At 36.8% G+C, this 14,423-nt stretch overlaps 1 protein-coding gene across 1 annotated transcript in view; it reads right to left on the minus strand.

Moving 5' to 3' along the window:
- The window catches only part of stt3b (STT3 oligosaccharyltransferase complex catalytic subunit B), a 65,400-nt gene that overhangs the window by 14,280 nt on the left and 36,697 nt on the right, over positions 1-14,423 (minus strand). The window contains exons 2-5 of the mRNA XM_016232735.1: positions 12,983-13,091; positions 9,970-10,257; positions 6,516-6,581; positions 2,759-2,858 (exon numbers count right to left, since the gene is read on the minus strand). Of these exons, the coding sequence (XP_016088221.1) occupies positions 2,759-2,858; positions 6,516-6,581; positions 9,970-10,257; positions 12,983-13,091 (563 nt within the window). The remainder of the gene's footprint in view (positions 1-2,758; positions 2,859-6,515; positions 6,582-9,969; positions 10,258-12,982; positions 13,092-14,423) is intronic.

Genomic DNA, 14,423 nt, shown 5'->3' on the forward strand with positions numbered 1-14,423 from the left:
AACCTGAAAAAAAATTCTACTCTGCTGTTTTCAACATAATAATAAATGATTTTTGAGCAGCAAATCAGAATATTAGAATGATTTCTGAAGGATCATGTGCCTGGAGTAATGATGCTAAAAATATAGCTTTGAAATCACAGGAATAAATTGCATTTTAAAATATTTCCAAATAGAAAAGTTATTTTAAATAGTAAAATTATTTCAAAATGTTACTGTTTTTGCTGTACTTTGGATCAAATAAATGCAGGCTTGGTGAGCAGAAGATAATTCTTTAAAAACAATAAAAATCTAACTGTTCAAAAACTTTTGACTGGTATGTTAGAAGATATTAATAATTAATAAGGTGAGTCTGAGATGTTTATTTGACAGTGATTTCACATTTCTTGTTTGTATGAAGGCTAAATACAAATATAAGGTGAACATTAATTTATTTGTGCTGTTTTTTTTCCTAAAGTATTATATGGTTTCATATGAGGTGTCGTAGACTTGGCAAATTCATTTTTCATAAGTTTGTATGCACAGACATCTGTTGTGGCAATGCAGCCTGTTCATTATCATAATAAAATACAGTCAGTCAAACATATGGAAAAAAACTATGTAGTAAAAAAAAAATGTAGTAAATTCTGTTAAGCCGTGACGTAAAACATTTTGTTTTACGTGGATATTGGAACGCGAGTTAAGTACATAATAAATAATAATTTGCCTTCAAATACATCGTGAATACGGAAACATTTGATTTTGTGTGGAATGAGAGACCCAACGTTGGTTTCAGTTTCGTTTTAACCTAAATTAATTTGTTTTGGCTTATCATTTATATTGCTATAGCTTCTTATATTTTTAATTATTTTCTAAATACTGTTAATTGAAAGGATTTGTTGTGGAGTGAGGGGAACTAACACTAGCTATGTTTACAGTGTTTATTATTATTATGTTTGTAAACATTTCCCGTCAGCATTAGGTCCATTTCTGAATGAAATAATAAAATGCGACTTATACGCAACGTTTTTTTTCTCCCTAAACACATTTTTTATACTCGTAGCATATTTTAACCATGCAGCAAACCGTTTGAAATATTTTGATAAATTACTGAAAAATGAATTAAATGACTTTTTAAACCGTTTAACTGATTGTATTATTTGGTCAAAATTCTTACCGTCGGTTAACCGGTTAAAATTAACATCCCTACATAATATTAGGGCTGGACAATAATTCAATATCAATATGTATCGCGATATATATATTAGCTATTTAAGTCCTGGGTCTCTGTGACTGAAAGTACAGTAAATATGTGAGAAAGACTCACAAAAATAAACTAGAATTTGTCCCTTTTACTTTAATTAACCTTCACAAGCTGGCGTCAGAAAGAATCTTTTTTTTAAATAAATACTTTTATTCAGCAAGGATGCATTAAACCGAATACAGGCATTTACATCGTTATAAAACATGTCCATTTCAATGAAATTACATTCTTTGAACTTTCCATTCAAAGAATCCAGAAAAAAAAATCATGGTTTCCACAAAAATATTAAGCTGCATAACGGTTTTATACATTGATATTCAAGAAATGTTTCTTGAGCACCAAATTAGCATTTCAGAATGATTTCTGAAGGACCATGTGCCATGACTCGAGAAAAAGGGCTACTGGCAAACCAACTTAGGCAACCCTCGAAAGTTAAGTATCAACTAGCCAATCAGTTCGGACATGATGATTTACAGACAGTTCATGTCATTTCTGTGGGCTAGATATACATTAAACAGTCATTAAACAAACTGTTAGCGTGATGTCTGAGGCTACCAAAGCAGACGTCACTCTAGGAGGAGACAACAAGGTGAAACAGAAACGCAATAACCAAATCCCACTGGTTTTACTCCATTCTCCATCCATCTCTAAACATGACTGCTGTTCTTTGTCCAAGCCCTGGCCCCATAAACCGAGAACAGTGCTACTTAATCTAATCACTATGATCTATCAGCTGGCAGTGATACTCCACGTGGAGTCGGGCCATGGCAAATATGTAGTGGGACCTGCGGCAAGTGCAAGAACTTTCCAGAAAGGAGACGAACTGAGCTAATACCCAGCATCCATCAATAGCGCATTTTGCACCGGCAGCTGCGGCAGAATGGGAGGGGCTAATAAAGATTTAAACTAAATTAGCCCAGTGGCACAAGGACCCATTCTTTACCAGAGTGCTCACTCAGGAGCCTCACAAAAACCCTGCACCTTTAATTATTCATCCACCTAAAAATTGACGGAACCCATCAAAGATGAACAAAAGTACTCCAAAAATTACTCCTTGCTCTTAAAGAAAAATAACTGTTGTCTTAGCTTATGCTAGCTTATTCGTGCTAGCAGAGGTTCTAATTGACACAGTTAGCATGCCGTTTTGGCATTTAAGACAGCGAATCTGAATTCAAAGGCTTTTTCCATGACATGAAGATCCATGTATCCTCAGATCAGCGCTGCTTATGTGACTGGTTGTGAAATGCAAGAGTGAAGTGGGTGGAAAAAATGTGCCATTAAACATTAAAGTCAACTTTAAATTCTATTGTCAATGTAGAGAGACTCGTGCTGTCAACCACGACTGCACAAGCATCTCTGTGTGTCCAAATCAAAAGCAAGTGGGAAAAAGCAGATTCATGCTTCATTATTGTACGGGAGAACAAGCACTACGTTGCGTGATTGTATGGGCGGTGATGTGTGCACTTCATACAAAAACCAGAGACGCTCACACAAACATACACAACACAGGTGACTCACCGATGTACAGCCTCCTGCTGAAGCGCTGCATAAGGAGCAGCACAAAAACATGGAGAGGAATCAGGTTGATGATGAAGACATATCCTCCCCACGCAGACACCTGCCACACAAAACACATGTCATGTGGCACACAATAAAACACAGCATACGGCAATATTTTGCCTCATGATACTGCATCATGATTCTCAGTTTAGGAATCAATAGATTTAGGCAAGTAGCTAATACTTCAGTATATTAATTATAATGCTATTATTTCAGGGGTTCAGGTTACAACAATGCAAAAAAGTTATTCATGGTGTCTTGCGTGTTTATGTTGTGTATATTAATCTTCATAAGCATATTACGTTACTCACATTGTGAATCGATTTGATTTACGATTCATAGGTTTTAGATTCGATTCAAGGACGATTTTTGCCAATTCAGAACGATTCAGTTCGATTCTATTCACAATTAAATTCGATTCGATTAACGATTCGATTCTGCATTCTTTAAGTGCATTCACAGGATTATTTAAATGCCTAGTCAGGGGGCAAATTACACAGCAGCCTTTATGGTTACAGAACCATAGGTTAGTAACAGAAATGTCAAATACAATATGCTCACTGCACAGAACAGTCGCCGAGAGAGGTAACACTTCTCTGGGAAAGTCAGACCTCGCGTTCGCGGGACAGCACTGGCGAAATCTTCCAACTGAACCATAGCTAAGGTTTATCCAAAAGTCGCTAGGTTTGTCAGTATGAATATTCTATGGAAAAAAGCCGCTAAAAGGGTCTGAAAGTTGCTAAATCTAGTGCTAATGCTCACACACGAGCATTGCACAATGCTCGTGTGTGAGACGCGGGAGCTGATGGCAGGGGACGGTGGATATTTGTGGCGGTCAATGTGGATATTGTGGATGAGTTCTTCTGTGTCATCACGTTCTATTAGTTCTACAGCTTCAGTTTCTGAACTTTCATGCTTAGTAACGCATACAGCTGTTCCCTCACCACAGTGCAACAGTGAAAAGGGACCCCTTTCAAACAGTGCCACGTTCCGAAAGTTGTTTAAGCGGCATTCTGCGGTATTGCGGTATTTAAAAAAATTCATATCATAACAAAAATGAACACCAGTATTCGGTATGAACCGGTATACTGCCCAGCACTAGCTTGTAGTAATTAAATGTGTATATATTTTGAAAGCCTTGAATCTCTATATCGCGATTCATTCGATTCTTAGCGTTTTAAATCGATTACGGATTGACGGATTAAATCGCCGAAATTGGCGATTCATGATTCAAAAATCCATGTTTCAAGATCGATGCATCGGCAGGGTTTGTAATCGATGCATCGAGAAAACGAGGGAATCGTTACACCCCTAGTAAAAATGTAAAGCCATTTTTTTTAAATCCTCGCAAACATACATTTGTTTAAGTTTGGTTTGTTACAATGTGACATTGTCGACTAAAATGTTTTTTTCATTTAATACAAATGTATTGTAGTGATGCACTGAAATTTCGGCTACCGAAAATGGCATTTTCAGTTTTTGGGCAAAAGAGAAAAGTGGGCGAAAATATGGGGCAAAAATGTATGGTGCGCCGCACCGCCCAGCAATGTTCAGCGTGCAGATTTCACTCTCCCTCTAGCAGTCACTGCATGGTGTGAAGCTCCGCTCAATATTCTGCTCTATGAATGTGCATTCTGTTGAGTTGCTCACGACCCATGCAAACACTCATACCATACTCATACCGCTCATGCTCACTGTAAAAGCAAAGTCCGCTCAAATAGCAGGACAGGAAATTTCTATGTAATATACTTATTCCTGTTTGCAATAGTGCTACTGTGCTGTAACATGGTGTAGTACAGCTGTAATTGGCAACGCTGGTAAAATGACGCTCCCCTAAATATATGTTTATTTAACCCAAAACCCCAAAATTGTTACAAGTTCAGAAAACAGCACCAATTCAATTTTGTGCTAGGCAACTAAATGTCTGTTATTAGCCATTGGCTAATAAACTGTTAGATTTCACTCACCCGTGATTGAGTTAAGAATAATTTTAACACAGATATATCTTGACTGTATGTTGTGTCCTATAACTGCTTTAGTTTGCCTACACACTACGACACTTTGACAGAGGGTTTGACAAGAACGAATGTGTAGGCTCATTTATGGCATGGAAAGAGCTGTCCTAAATTTAAATAATGCAGAAATACAGCCTACTGTACTGTAGACATTTGTGGTATCCCTCTTATCTTGACCGCGCACTATTCCCATTTATATCAATGGATTTTGCATAGTGACATATCGTAAAAAAGGCTGTTTTTAAATAGCCTAACTCACACCCATATATACCACTGTTTGAATAACCACACACTAAAGGTAAAGAAATGCAGTGTGTCGTGACCAAGTTATATATAATATCACCCAGGTCTCTGCTGGCTCTCACCCTTTATGATACACCACATTTACCAGAAAACTCCATTAGCACACTCAGCCTTTGGAACCTCTGCACTTTTCTAGGTCACTGAGGATGTCCTGTTCAAGAGAGCATCTCTCAACTCACACCCCCCGGTAGCGCCTCTGGGCCATATCGAACTGTACTGGACCCCAAGGTCTCGATGGATCAGATGGCTCAGATTACACTGGTGTCATTTATGTTTATAAAGACATTTGGAAAGCCAGAGTCTATTGGGGGCTGGGCAGGGCTGTAGGCTTCCATTATTAATGAGCGCTGCCTTCCTCCAGGGAAGAATCTCAAGTTTCAGAAATGGCTGATATTCATAACCGACTGGCGCGTGGCCCCCACCAGGGAGGCATGATGGATGGCGCTGTTTGCTTTTTCATTTATTTTACATATCACATTAATGGGTTGAAAAAGAGCAAGAGAGACGTGCAACCAGCCCCAGAACACCCAACACTATGGACAGAAATCATAAGAATTTAATGATTCTGGTTCAGCTCACGATTCCACGTAATGATTATGGATACTTAACTTTATATTATGTAACAATTTCATAGCAATTACACTGTTTTACGCCACATGAACCTTAAGTAAAACAAAGTTCATGAATCAACTGATAAGCCCAAGTAATGACTTACGGTTCAGTGAGTGAATCAAATGTTAATTCCAAAACGCGCAACTGATTCAGAAGGTAAATGGGCCGTTTTAGACTGATGGGTTTGTTTGTAACTCATTTGATAGTCGTTCTGACTGATTCAGCGAAAATAATAAATTCACAAGTCACTTAATACCAAATTGGACTACATTGGTCATGTTATACACTACTTTCAAAAGTTTGGGCTAAGTACATTTTCTTAAAAGAAATTAATACTTAGAATAAATTAAAAAAAAGTTACAAAAGATTTTCAACATTGAAAAGAAATGTTTCTGAGCAACAAATCAGCACATCTGAATGATTTCTGAAGGATCATGTGACACTGAAGACCGGAGTGATGGCTGCTGAAAATTCATCTTTGCCATCAAATTAATAAATTACATTTTAAAATACATTAAATAGAAAACAGTTATTTTAAATTGTAATAACATTTAACAACGTAACTGTTTTTACTATATGTTTCAACAATAAATGCAGCCTTGGTGAGCATTATTTCTATCAGGAAAAAACCCCAACCCCAAACTTTCGAACGGCAGTGTAATTTCCTATAAATAGTGGCAGGAAAAGCGGTCCAAGTAATTTACTATAGCATTACCACATACCATTAATAGAAATGAAATGCCATAAACCACCTGAAAGAAAAAATAAATCCAATGAAAACTCACCATGTAAAAGTACGAGAGGCAGCAGCCAATGGCCCAGAAGACCGAGCCAGTTTTCACTGACTTCACCTGTGCGGAGAGGACAAACTTAAGTTAATTCCACTAATCCCAAATAAAGGGTCCAATACAATCACCTCAAACAAAGCCAAGACAACGAACACTCAGAGAGAAGAAAGAGACCAAGGAAATTCAATGTTTAAGTCAAGCTTGACAGCAAAGTCCTTGGCGTTTCAGTTGACAGCGAGCTCCAGAGGGAGGAGATGGGCTAAAAATCACAGAGCCAAAAGAGACAAAGTATGCTGCTACTGCATCCGTTCCAGCTGTCGCGTCGTTCAGCTGAAAAAACGTGATGAATGTCTATTAAGGTTAATTCATCATTTCAACTGTGTGGGACAGTGCAAGACTTTCTGAAATTGATTTAGAACAATGGGCATCATGACTCATGCGCTATATTCCAAGTCTTTTGAAGTCAAACGATAACTGCTATGAACAGACAAGTTATTCACTGATAATCTTCTCTTCTCTGATTTACTGAAAAGATAGGACTCAAAAGAACCAGATCACCGGATCACTTAGATTAACTAATGATTCAGACGGATTCTAACTAATGATTCAGACCAATTCAAATCAAGTGATTCATTGATCAGATCAATAAACAGAGAACCTATTCAGATTCATGAATAAATGATTCAGACCAATTCTGTTACCCAAATCAAGTGATTTACTAAAAAGTAGTGCAATCAAATGATTAAAAATTTTTTTTAAATCACACACTTTTTTCTGACATCTAATATTAAAGTTTTTAAATATACTTTTATATTGCAATAACTTCACATTCAGTCTTCAAATTAATCTAGAAAAAAAAACAAAGGCAGTACATTTTTTAACATTTGTTTAATGGCATCCATCAATCCACCAATACTACTGATGTCTCTATGAAATAGATAAATATTTAATCACTAACTATAGGCATTCAACATTACAAAATTATTCCGTATAATTGACAGCTTTAAATTTTAACATTTATTAGAGAAAAAAAACAAACTTCTAATTTAAGTGAACTTAAACCAATCCTCAAATAAACCCATTATAATAAATGTCATATTTACCTGTGCCCTTCAGCAAGTAGGAAATATACAGAAATAGAATAAAGTTATCAAACACTAAATTCTAAATTAAACAATTGAATTCTTAAAGCTACAAAAGTTATTGATTTCCTATTTTTTTATTTTGTTCTTTGATTAACAGACATCACAGCAGTTGGGTTATTAGGTTATTTTGGCTGCTTTAAGAGGAGCTGCTGCTGAACATGACGCCAATCTGACACTCAACATATTCTCTCACAACTCTTTACCTTTTCTGACAAACTTCAGGTTTAAAGTCTCTACTAATGAGCTGACGAGTTGAATGGGGTGTGTTAGATGAGGGAGACAATGCTGGGATGCTCCAGGACAGTTGTGAAAAGCACTGAATTTCAGAGACATGTTCTTTAATGTGACCCATATATAACAAATACATGCATGCACAGTTTTAAGGCAGTTTGAACTCTTTCCCCGCCAAAGACGAGTTTTTACGGCTTTTCGTGTTTTCACTGTTATACACTAGGGGGCGCTATTACACATCTTCTGAACGTGTACAAAATCTCCCAAACAAAAACAAATGTGTACAGGATGGAGAAACGAGCAATCTCTTATGTAAACAGATGCATATGAAAAATAATGCAATCATCAGCAATGGCAGCATATAAATGAAAACTGCATAATGTTACGGAGTAAAATGTTGATTCAGGAAGTGGTATATGTCTGTGCAAGCTTTGGAGGTGTTGATAGAAGCGATTTACTGGATTTATGCTTTGATAATCGTACTGAATATTATGGGAATATGAGGAGTGTATAGTTTTACACTGAGAGAGAAACACAAACAGAGAGAACACTTCAGTCGGTCTGAGTATGTCTGTAAATACAAGGAGCGCATGATGTCCTTGTACATAGTGTGTGTGTGTGTGTGTGTGTTTATGTACTTGTTTAGCTTTAACTACTATAGTGAAGTATCATGACAGCCGACCTGAGGACGTTTATGTGTCCTCAGGAGATAAAATGCTCATAAATCAGCCGATGTTTGTGTTTCTAATGTGCTCAGGTTTCTGTGAGGGTTTGTTTATGATCATGAACCTGAAAGAAACCCAGCAGAGGTTTGTGAGTTGAGCTCAGTGTTATAGTGAGCGAGCTCTGATTGAATCCATGAGAGAGACACTGACAGAATAAAGACTCATTAACTCTTTCCCCGCCAAAGACGAGTTTTTACGGCTTTTCGTGTTTTCACTGTTATACACTAGGGGGCGCTATTACACATCTTCTGAACGTGTACAAAATCTCCCAAACAAAAACAAATGTGTACAGGATGGAGAAACGAGCAATCTCTTATGTAAACAGATGCATATGAAAAATAATGCAATCATCAGCAATGGCAGCATATAAATGAAAACTGCATAATGTTACGGAGTAAAATGTTGATTCAGGAAGTGGTATATGTCTGTGCAAGCTTTGGAGGTGTTGATAGAAGCGATTTACTGGATTTATGCTTTGATAATCGTACTGAATATTACCCAGATGTAGTTTTTGATAAAAATGTGATTCTCACCTTTTTGCTCAAAATTATGCATTTTTATGAAAGAATGCTTTAAGCTAGAATAAAACTGATGTTTTTGTTTAAAAGTAGAGGCTCTGATCTTTATTTTGGTGTATTGCATATTCAAATATTCATACAGCAAAATGTTCTGGAGGCCATCAAATTTGAGTGAAAAATCGCTGGCAACTTTTTTCAAAAATGCTGGCGGGGAAAGAGTTAATCGCCTTTTTGGTAACTTCATGACTTAACTGACGACATAACTACGACATTGCATCCTCTTGTTTCTTTTGCGCTTTAATATGAAATGATACACAGCACGCGCTGCTGCATTTGTGCGTTTCTTGATGAGCACAGTATAACGGCTGACAGGACAGGAAAATTAGTTTTTACTGACATATTTGACCACAGTTCACTGTTGTTCTACTGAAGCTCCCTCATCACCTTTACCATTTCTGCGCTCGTTTGACTAGCGCCTGGCGCTGAGGTGAAGTTGGAGTGCACGTCTGAAAAGTTTCCCGTTTGATGTGGTCATAACGAAGTTCTGCATCTAAATAAATGCAATTCTTGTCAAGAAAAAAGACAAAAGCAGCAGTTGTGAGTGGGGTGGCCAACCCTAGCTCCGCCCCTGTGAACTCTCGTGAGCGCACCAAGGTGAGTGAGGACAGATGTCATGATTAACAGTAAATAACGATAAATGGATATCAAATGGTTTCATAAGACATGGTATATGGCACGCAAGTTGTATAGTTGTATTATTCAACCCATTACAAAATCGATAGTTTTGATGAATGAAGATGAATAAACAGTGTGATATTTTAATCTAACTCACCCATAAGTAGTAGGTAAATTGCAAGGCAAAAATGGCAATGCCCTCATTGTCAAACGAACCGGCCACAGAGCGTGATATGTAGCCTGGTACGATGGCAATGAAACATGCTGCCAGCAGGCCGGCACCCTGGTTCCACAGCTCCCGTGTCAACAGGAAGGTAGAAATGGAGGTCAAGCCGCTGAAAACAGGGGCCAGAAACACGCAGACATCACGTATGTGCACCGTCACATGAAGCAGATTCAGTATGTAGTGAATCAGTCCCGCCGTCACCATCAGACCAGGATATACCTGCAAAAGACGAGATATGGGAGTTAATAATTAATAAATAATAATTTATGCATTTAGCAGACGCTTTTATCCAAAGCGACTTACAGTGCATTCAGGCTATACATTTTTTTACCAGTATGTGTGTTCCCTGGGAATTGAACCCACGACCTTTTGAGCTGCTAACGCAATGCTCTACAACTAATAGCAACTGTGTTCCTGTGGCTCAGTGGTAATCAAATGCAAAATTGATCAACCAGAAGTTTGCCTGCAGCAGTTTGAGAGAGAGGAAAAAAATAAATAAACACAATCAGCATCTGTAAGAAAGTGTGTAAACATTCCTAAATATTTGATTGGCCCCAAGACACCCAAGATAATGAGAAGTTTAGCCCAAGCACACCCTTAGAAGCCCGGTAATCAATCATCTTAAAGGAATAGTTCACCCCAATATTTCCCTCAATCACCCTCAGGCTTTCCAAGGAGTAGACGCGTTTCTTTATCAGAACAGATTTGGAGAAATTTAGCACATCACCAGTGGTTTCCCTGCAGTGAATGGGTGTCGACAGAAGGAGAGTCCAAACAGCTGATAAAAACAACACAATAATCCACAAGTAATCCATACGACTCCAGTCCATCAATTAACGTCTCGTGAAGTGAAAGGCTGTTTGTGTAAAACAAATACTTCATTGACAATTCCATCAATAAAACATTTTTATCTTTAAAATGTTGGCATCCTCCATCTACAATATTGCTTTTTCCAGTGAAAAAGTGGTCTCATTTGAATCAGGAGAGAAATATGCACAGATCAAGAACTGTTTACAAGCAAAAACAATCCAAAACAGCTCTAAACAAATATTTTCACGCGAGATGAAAACAGGATACAGACTTTTTCACTGGAGGAAATGTTATTATGGATTATTGGTATTTTATAAATGATATTTTGGACAGAAGCGACAGTTCAAAGTAAGAAAACCTTAATGATGGATTTGCATCTCATAAACCATGCATCTCAGTTTTTCACTTCACAAGACATTAACTGATGGACTGGAGTCATGTGGATTTTTTTGATGTTTTTATCAGCTGTTTGAATTCTCATTCTGACGGCACCCATTCACTGCCGAGGATCCAATGGTGAGGAAGTGATGTAATGCAAAATTTCTGTTCAGATGAAGAAACAAATTCATCTACGTTTGTAGATGGGTCAGTACATTTTCAAAATATCTTCTTTTGTGTTCCACAAATAGTCATACAGGTTTGGAACAACATGAGGGTGAGTAAATGATGACAATTTTCATTTTCGAAGCTGAATTTAGCAGCCAAAAACAGCAAGAAAGGAAATACCCTGTCTTTTACCTCAACATTCCCACCCTCTCTTTTTCATCTCTCATGTGACGTGCGGCGTCTGCAGGCTGTGCTGAGAACAGACCAGCCTGCTCTGAAGGCCGTATAACGACTGCTTGAAGTGTACATAACAGCAGATGCTGTTCCCTGCCTTCTGCAGCCCCCCTACAGCTCCAACACCAGAGCTGTCAGATGCCAAACGCTAGCCAAACTTTCTCCAGCCAGGGAAGGAGCTCATTAGGTTCAGTAGCATTGCACTTCTCAGTGACAGGGAGTGTTAAAGGGGGTGGCCTTATTTAGGGACGAAAGATGCAGTTTTCAAGCAGAAATCATCCACATTTGAAAAAAAAAAAAAAATGCAGTCGAATGCCACAGGCTGTTTATGTGCAAGCGCCTATGGACAGTGCATTTTTTTTCATATAGAGGTCATTGATTAACAAGAACCGTTGTTGAAATGCCGAAAAAACAGATCTAGCAATTTATAGAGCTGAAACATTACTGGAAGTTCTGTATCGATGCTATATGTGAATAATGCTGCAGCAGCAACAGTTCGTGGAACAAGGTCAGAGCGCTATAACGTAAGAAGCCTGCTGTCAAAGAAATCGAGCCAATCCCTAAGTTTGGAAGAAGTTGAAATGATTTCATGCCGTTTGTGATGTTGAGTCACAAGCGACTATATAAAATGCAAACATTCAGCATGAGAATGCAGCAACAATGTGTACATCATGCATTCAACTACAAATAATTTGTAGCAGTATTTCTAGATTAGGAAGTGAAAGGAATTGTCAGGAAACAGCATAATAGATTTGAAAAGAGCTACTTTAGCGGTGGGTGTGGACGGCAGAGGTTAAATCAATCTTGATTTTAAATGAAACATTTGTATTAGTCAAGAATAGATTTAAAATACTGGAAAATGTGCCACTGCGATATGCGTATTCCACAGTGTCTTCACACACGGCTTATAAAAAGAAAAAAAGAAAAGGAAGAAATTGAATAAAGGAAAAGATATTAAAAAGAAAAATAAAGGAACTATGGTAACACTACAATAAGGTCCCATTTATTAATATTCATCACTTTTTTTATTTGTTATCTACATTTACACGAACTAACAATGAACTGAACATTACTCCTACATTATTTACTAATCTTAATTTCAACAGTTTCAACAGTTAAAAATATATTTTTTAAATGAAATTTTAATGCACTGTGAACATGAACAAAAAAAATGAACAAATTATTTTTAGAATGTTTTATTTTAAACAATGATCAAATAATTAATAAACAAATGATTTATATATATATAAAAAAATAAAAATAAAAAGATTAACAAATACTGTTAAAAAGATATGGCTCAAACAAAACAAGAAACAGGAGAAAACAAGAAGAAAGAAAAAAAAGACAGACTTACTGTCCCTCCCACTATTCTGCCCAGTGGGTACCAGGCTCTCTCGTCAAACCAGTTGAGAAACTCATAAAAGCCATTAGTTGTGAGATGATGAGTCGATCTGTAGTTGAACCTGTAAACAAAGAAGAACAGATGAGAACATTATAATTACAATTTTTTTTTAAAAGAGCATTTTATCAACACCGGCATGTCACAATGTGTTTGACAGCGAGAAGAGGTGTGTGTGTTAAAACACTTCCTAAATGACAGTTCTTTCTGTATAAATACTCAGCTGCCAATCACCACCAATGCCAAAGACTACAACTAGAACATCCACCGGGAAGCACTTAAACCATTAACAACCAGCTAAAATATGGACTATTTAATGAGATGGAAAAAGACGGTTCAGCTATTTAATCTTGAAGGACATGTATTTTCAAGGACAAGAATAGTTGACTCCCTGTGTTCAGTGCACACAAACAGAAAGACACCTGTTCAATCAGTCATGCATACTTGAACAAGGATTTCTGCTGGTTTGTCCTTTAGGCCAGTTTTTCTGCCACAAGATGAATAAATAAAAAAAATACTCAATGATACAGAGTTGAATATTATAGACTTAACCAAAAATAACAAATTACTTAAATTTTTTTTATAAATAAATACAAAAGTTAGTACCTAGTACTAGACACGCATATATTATTATTATTATTATTATTCATTTCTTTATAAAAAAAAACCTACTTATTTATTAGGGGTTTTATTTCCATTTTTTTGTGAACACTATAAACACAAAAATGCTCAAATGAATACATTTCCTGATAGTCTTTATCAACGTCGAACCATTAATTTGGATGCACACTTGATTAACAAAAACCTCAAACAAAAGCACTATGAACAAGGCTGCAATTAAACTGTGTAATCCTCTCTAATGCCTTTATCAGCCCAAGTTCAGCAAACCGTGTCCTGCTATCTCTCCAAACTCCAGAGTAGTCATTCTGAAACTTTTCTTCACTAACACCAGAATAGAAGACAAGTAGCTTTTTAAAACTCCTCATAAAGTTTTAAACTAAACATTCTATTTTAGCATAGACAAAGCTCAGGACTAAGCAAAGCCTAGTTCACCAAAAATACATAAGTACGATAATATATGCAGGAAGAGTCCTGTTAAAAGGAAAACAGAATAATTCACAGAATAATCAGGTGATATTTTAACAACTATGACAAATAATATATTAAAAAAACAGTTGGATGAGTAAATATAATTTCTATCTACTGAATAATAAAATAAATAGCCATAAACGTTCAATGAGAGAGCAGGAGCATTCAATGGACCTTAATCAGGGATACTTCATTTGCGCAAATGAAAATTAAGCTACGAGGAAGACACAATCAAAGGCTAGTCAATTACTCAGCCGAAGCACTGAAAATACACAGTTCCTTCAAACAATGATTCTGAGAAAACTGG

The sequence above is a fragment of the Sinocyclocheilus grahami genome, unplaced genomic scaffold (genome assembly GCF_001515645.1).
Source record: "Sinocyclocheilus grahami isolate Dianchi unplaced genomic scaffold, SAMN03320097.WGS_v1.1 scaffold417.1, whole genome shotgun sequence".
NCBI classification, from domain to species: Eukaryota; Metazoa; Chordata; class Actinopteri; order Cypriniformes; family Cyprinidae; genus Sinocyclocheilus; species Sinocyclocheilus grahami.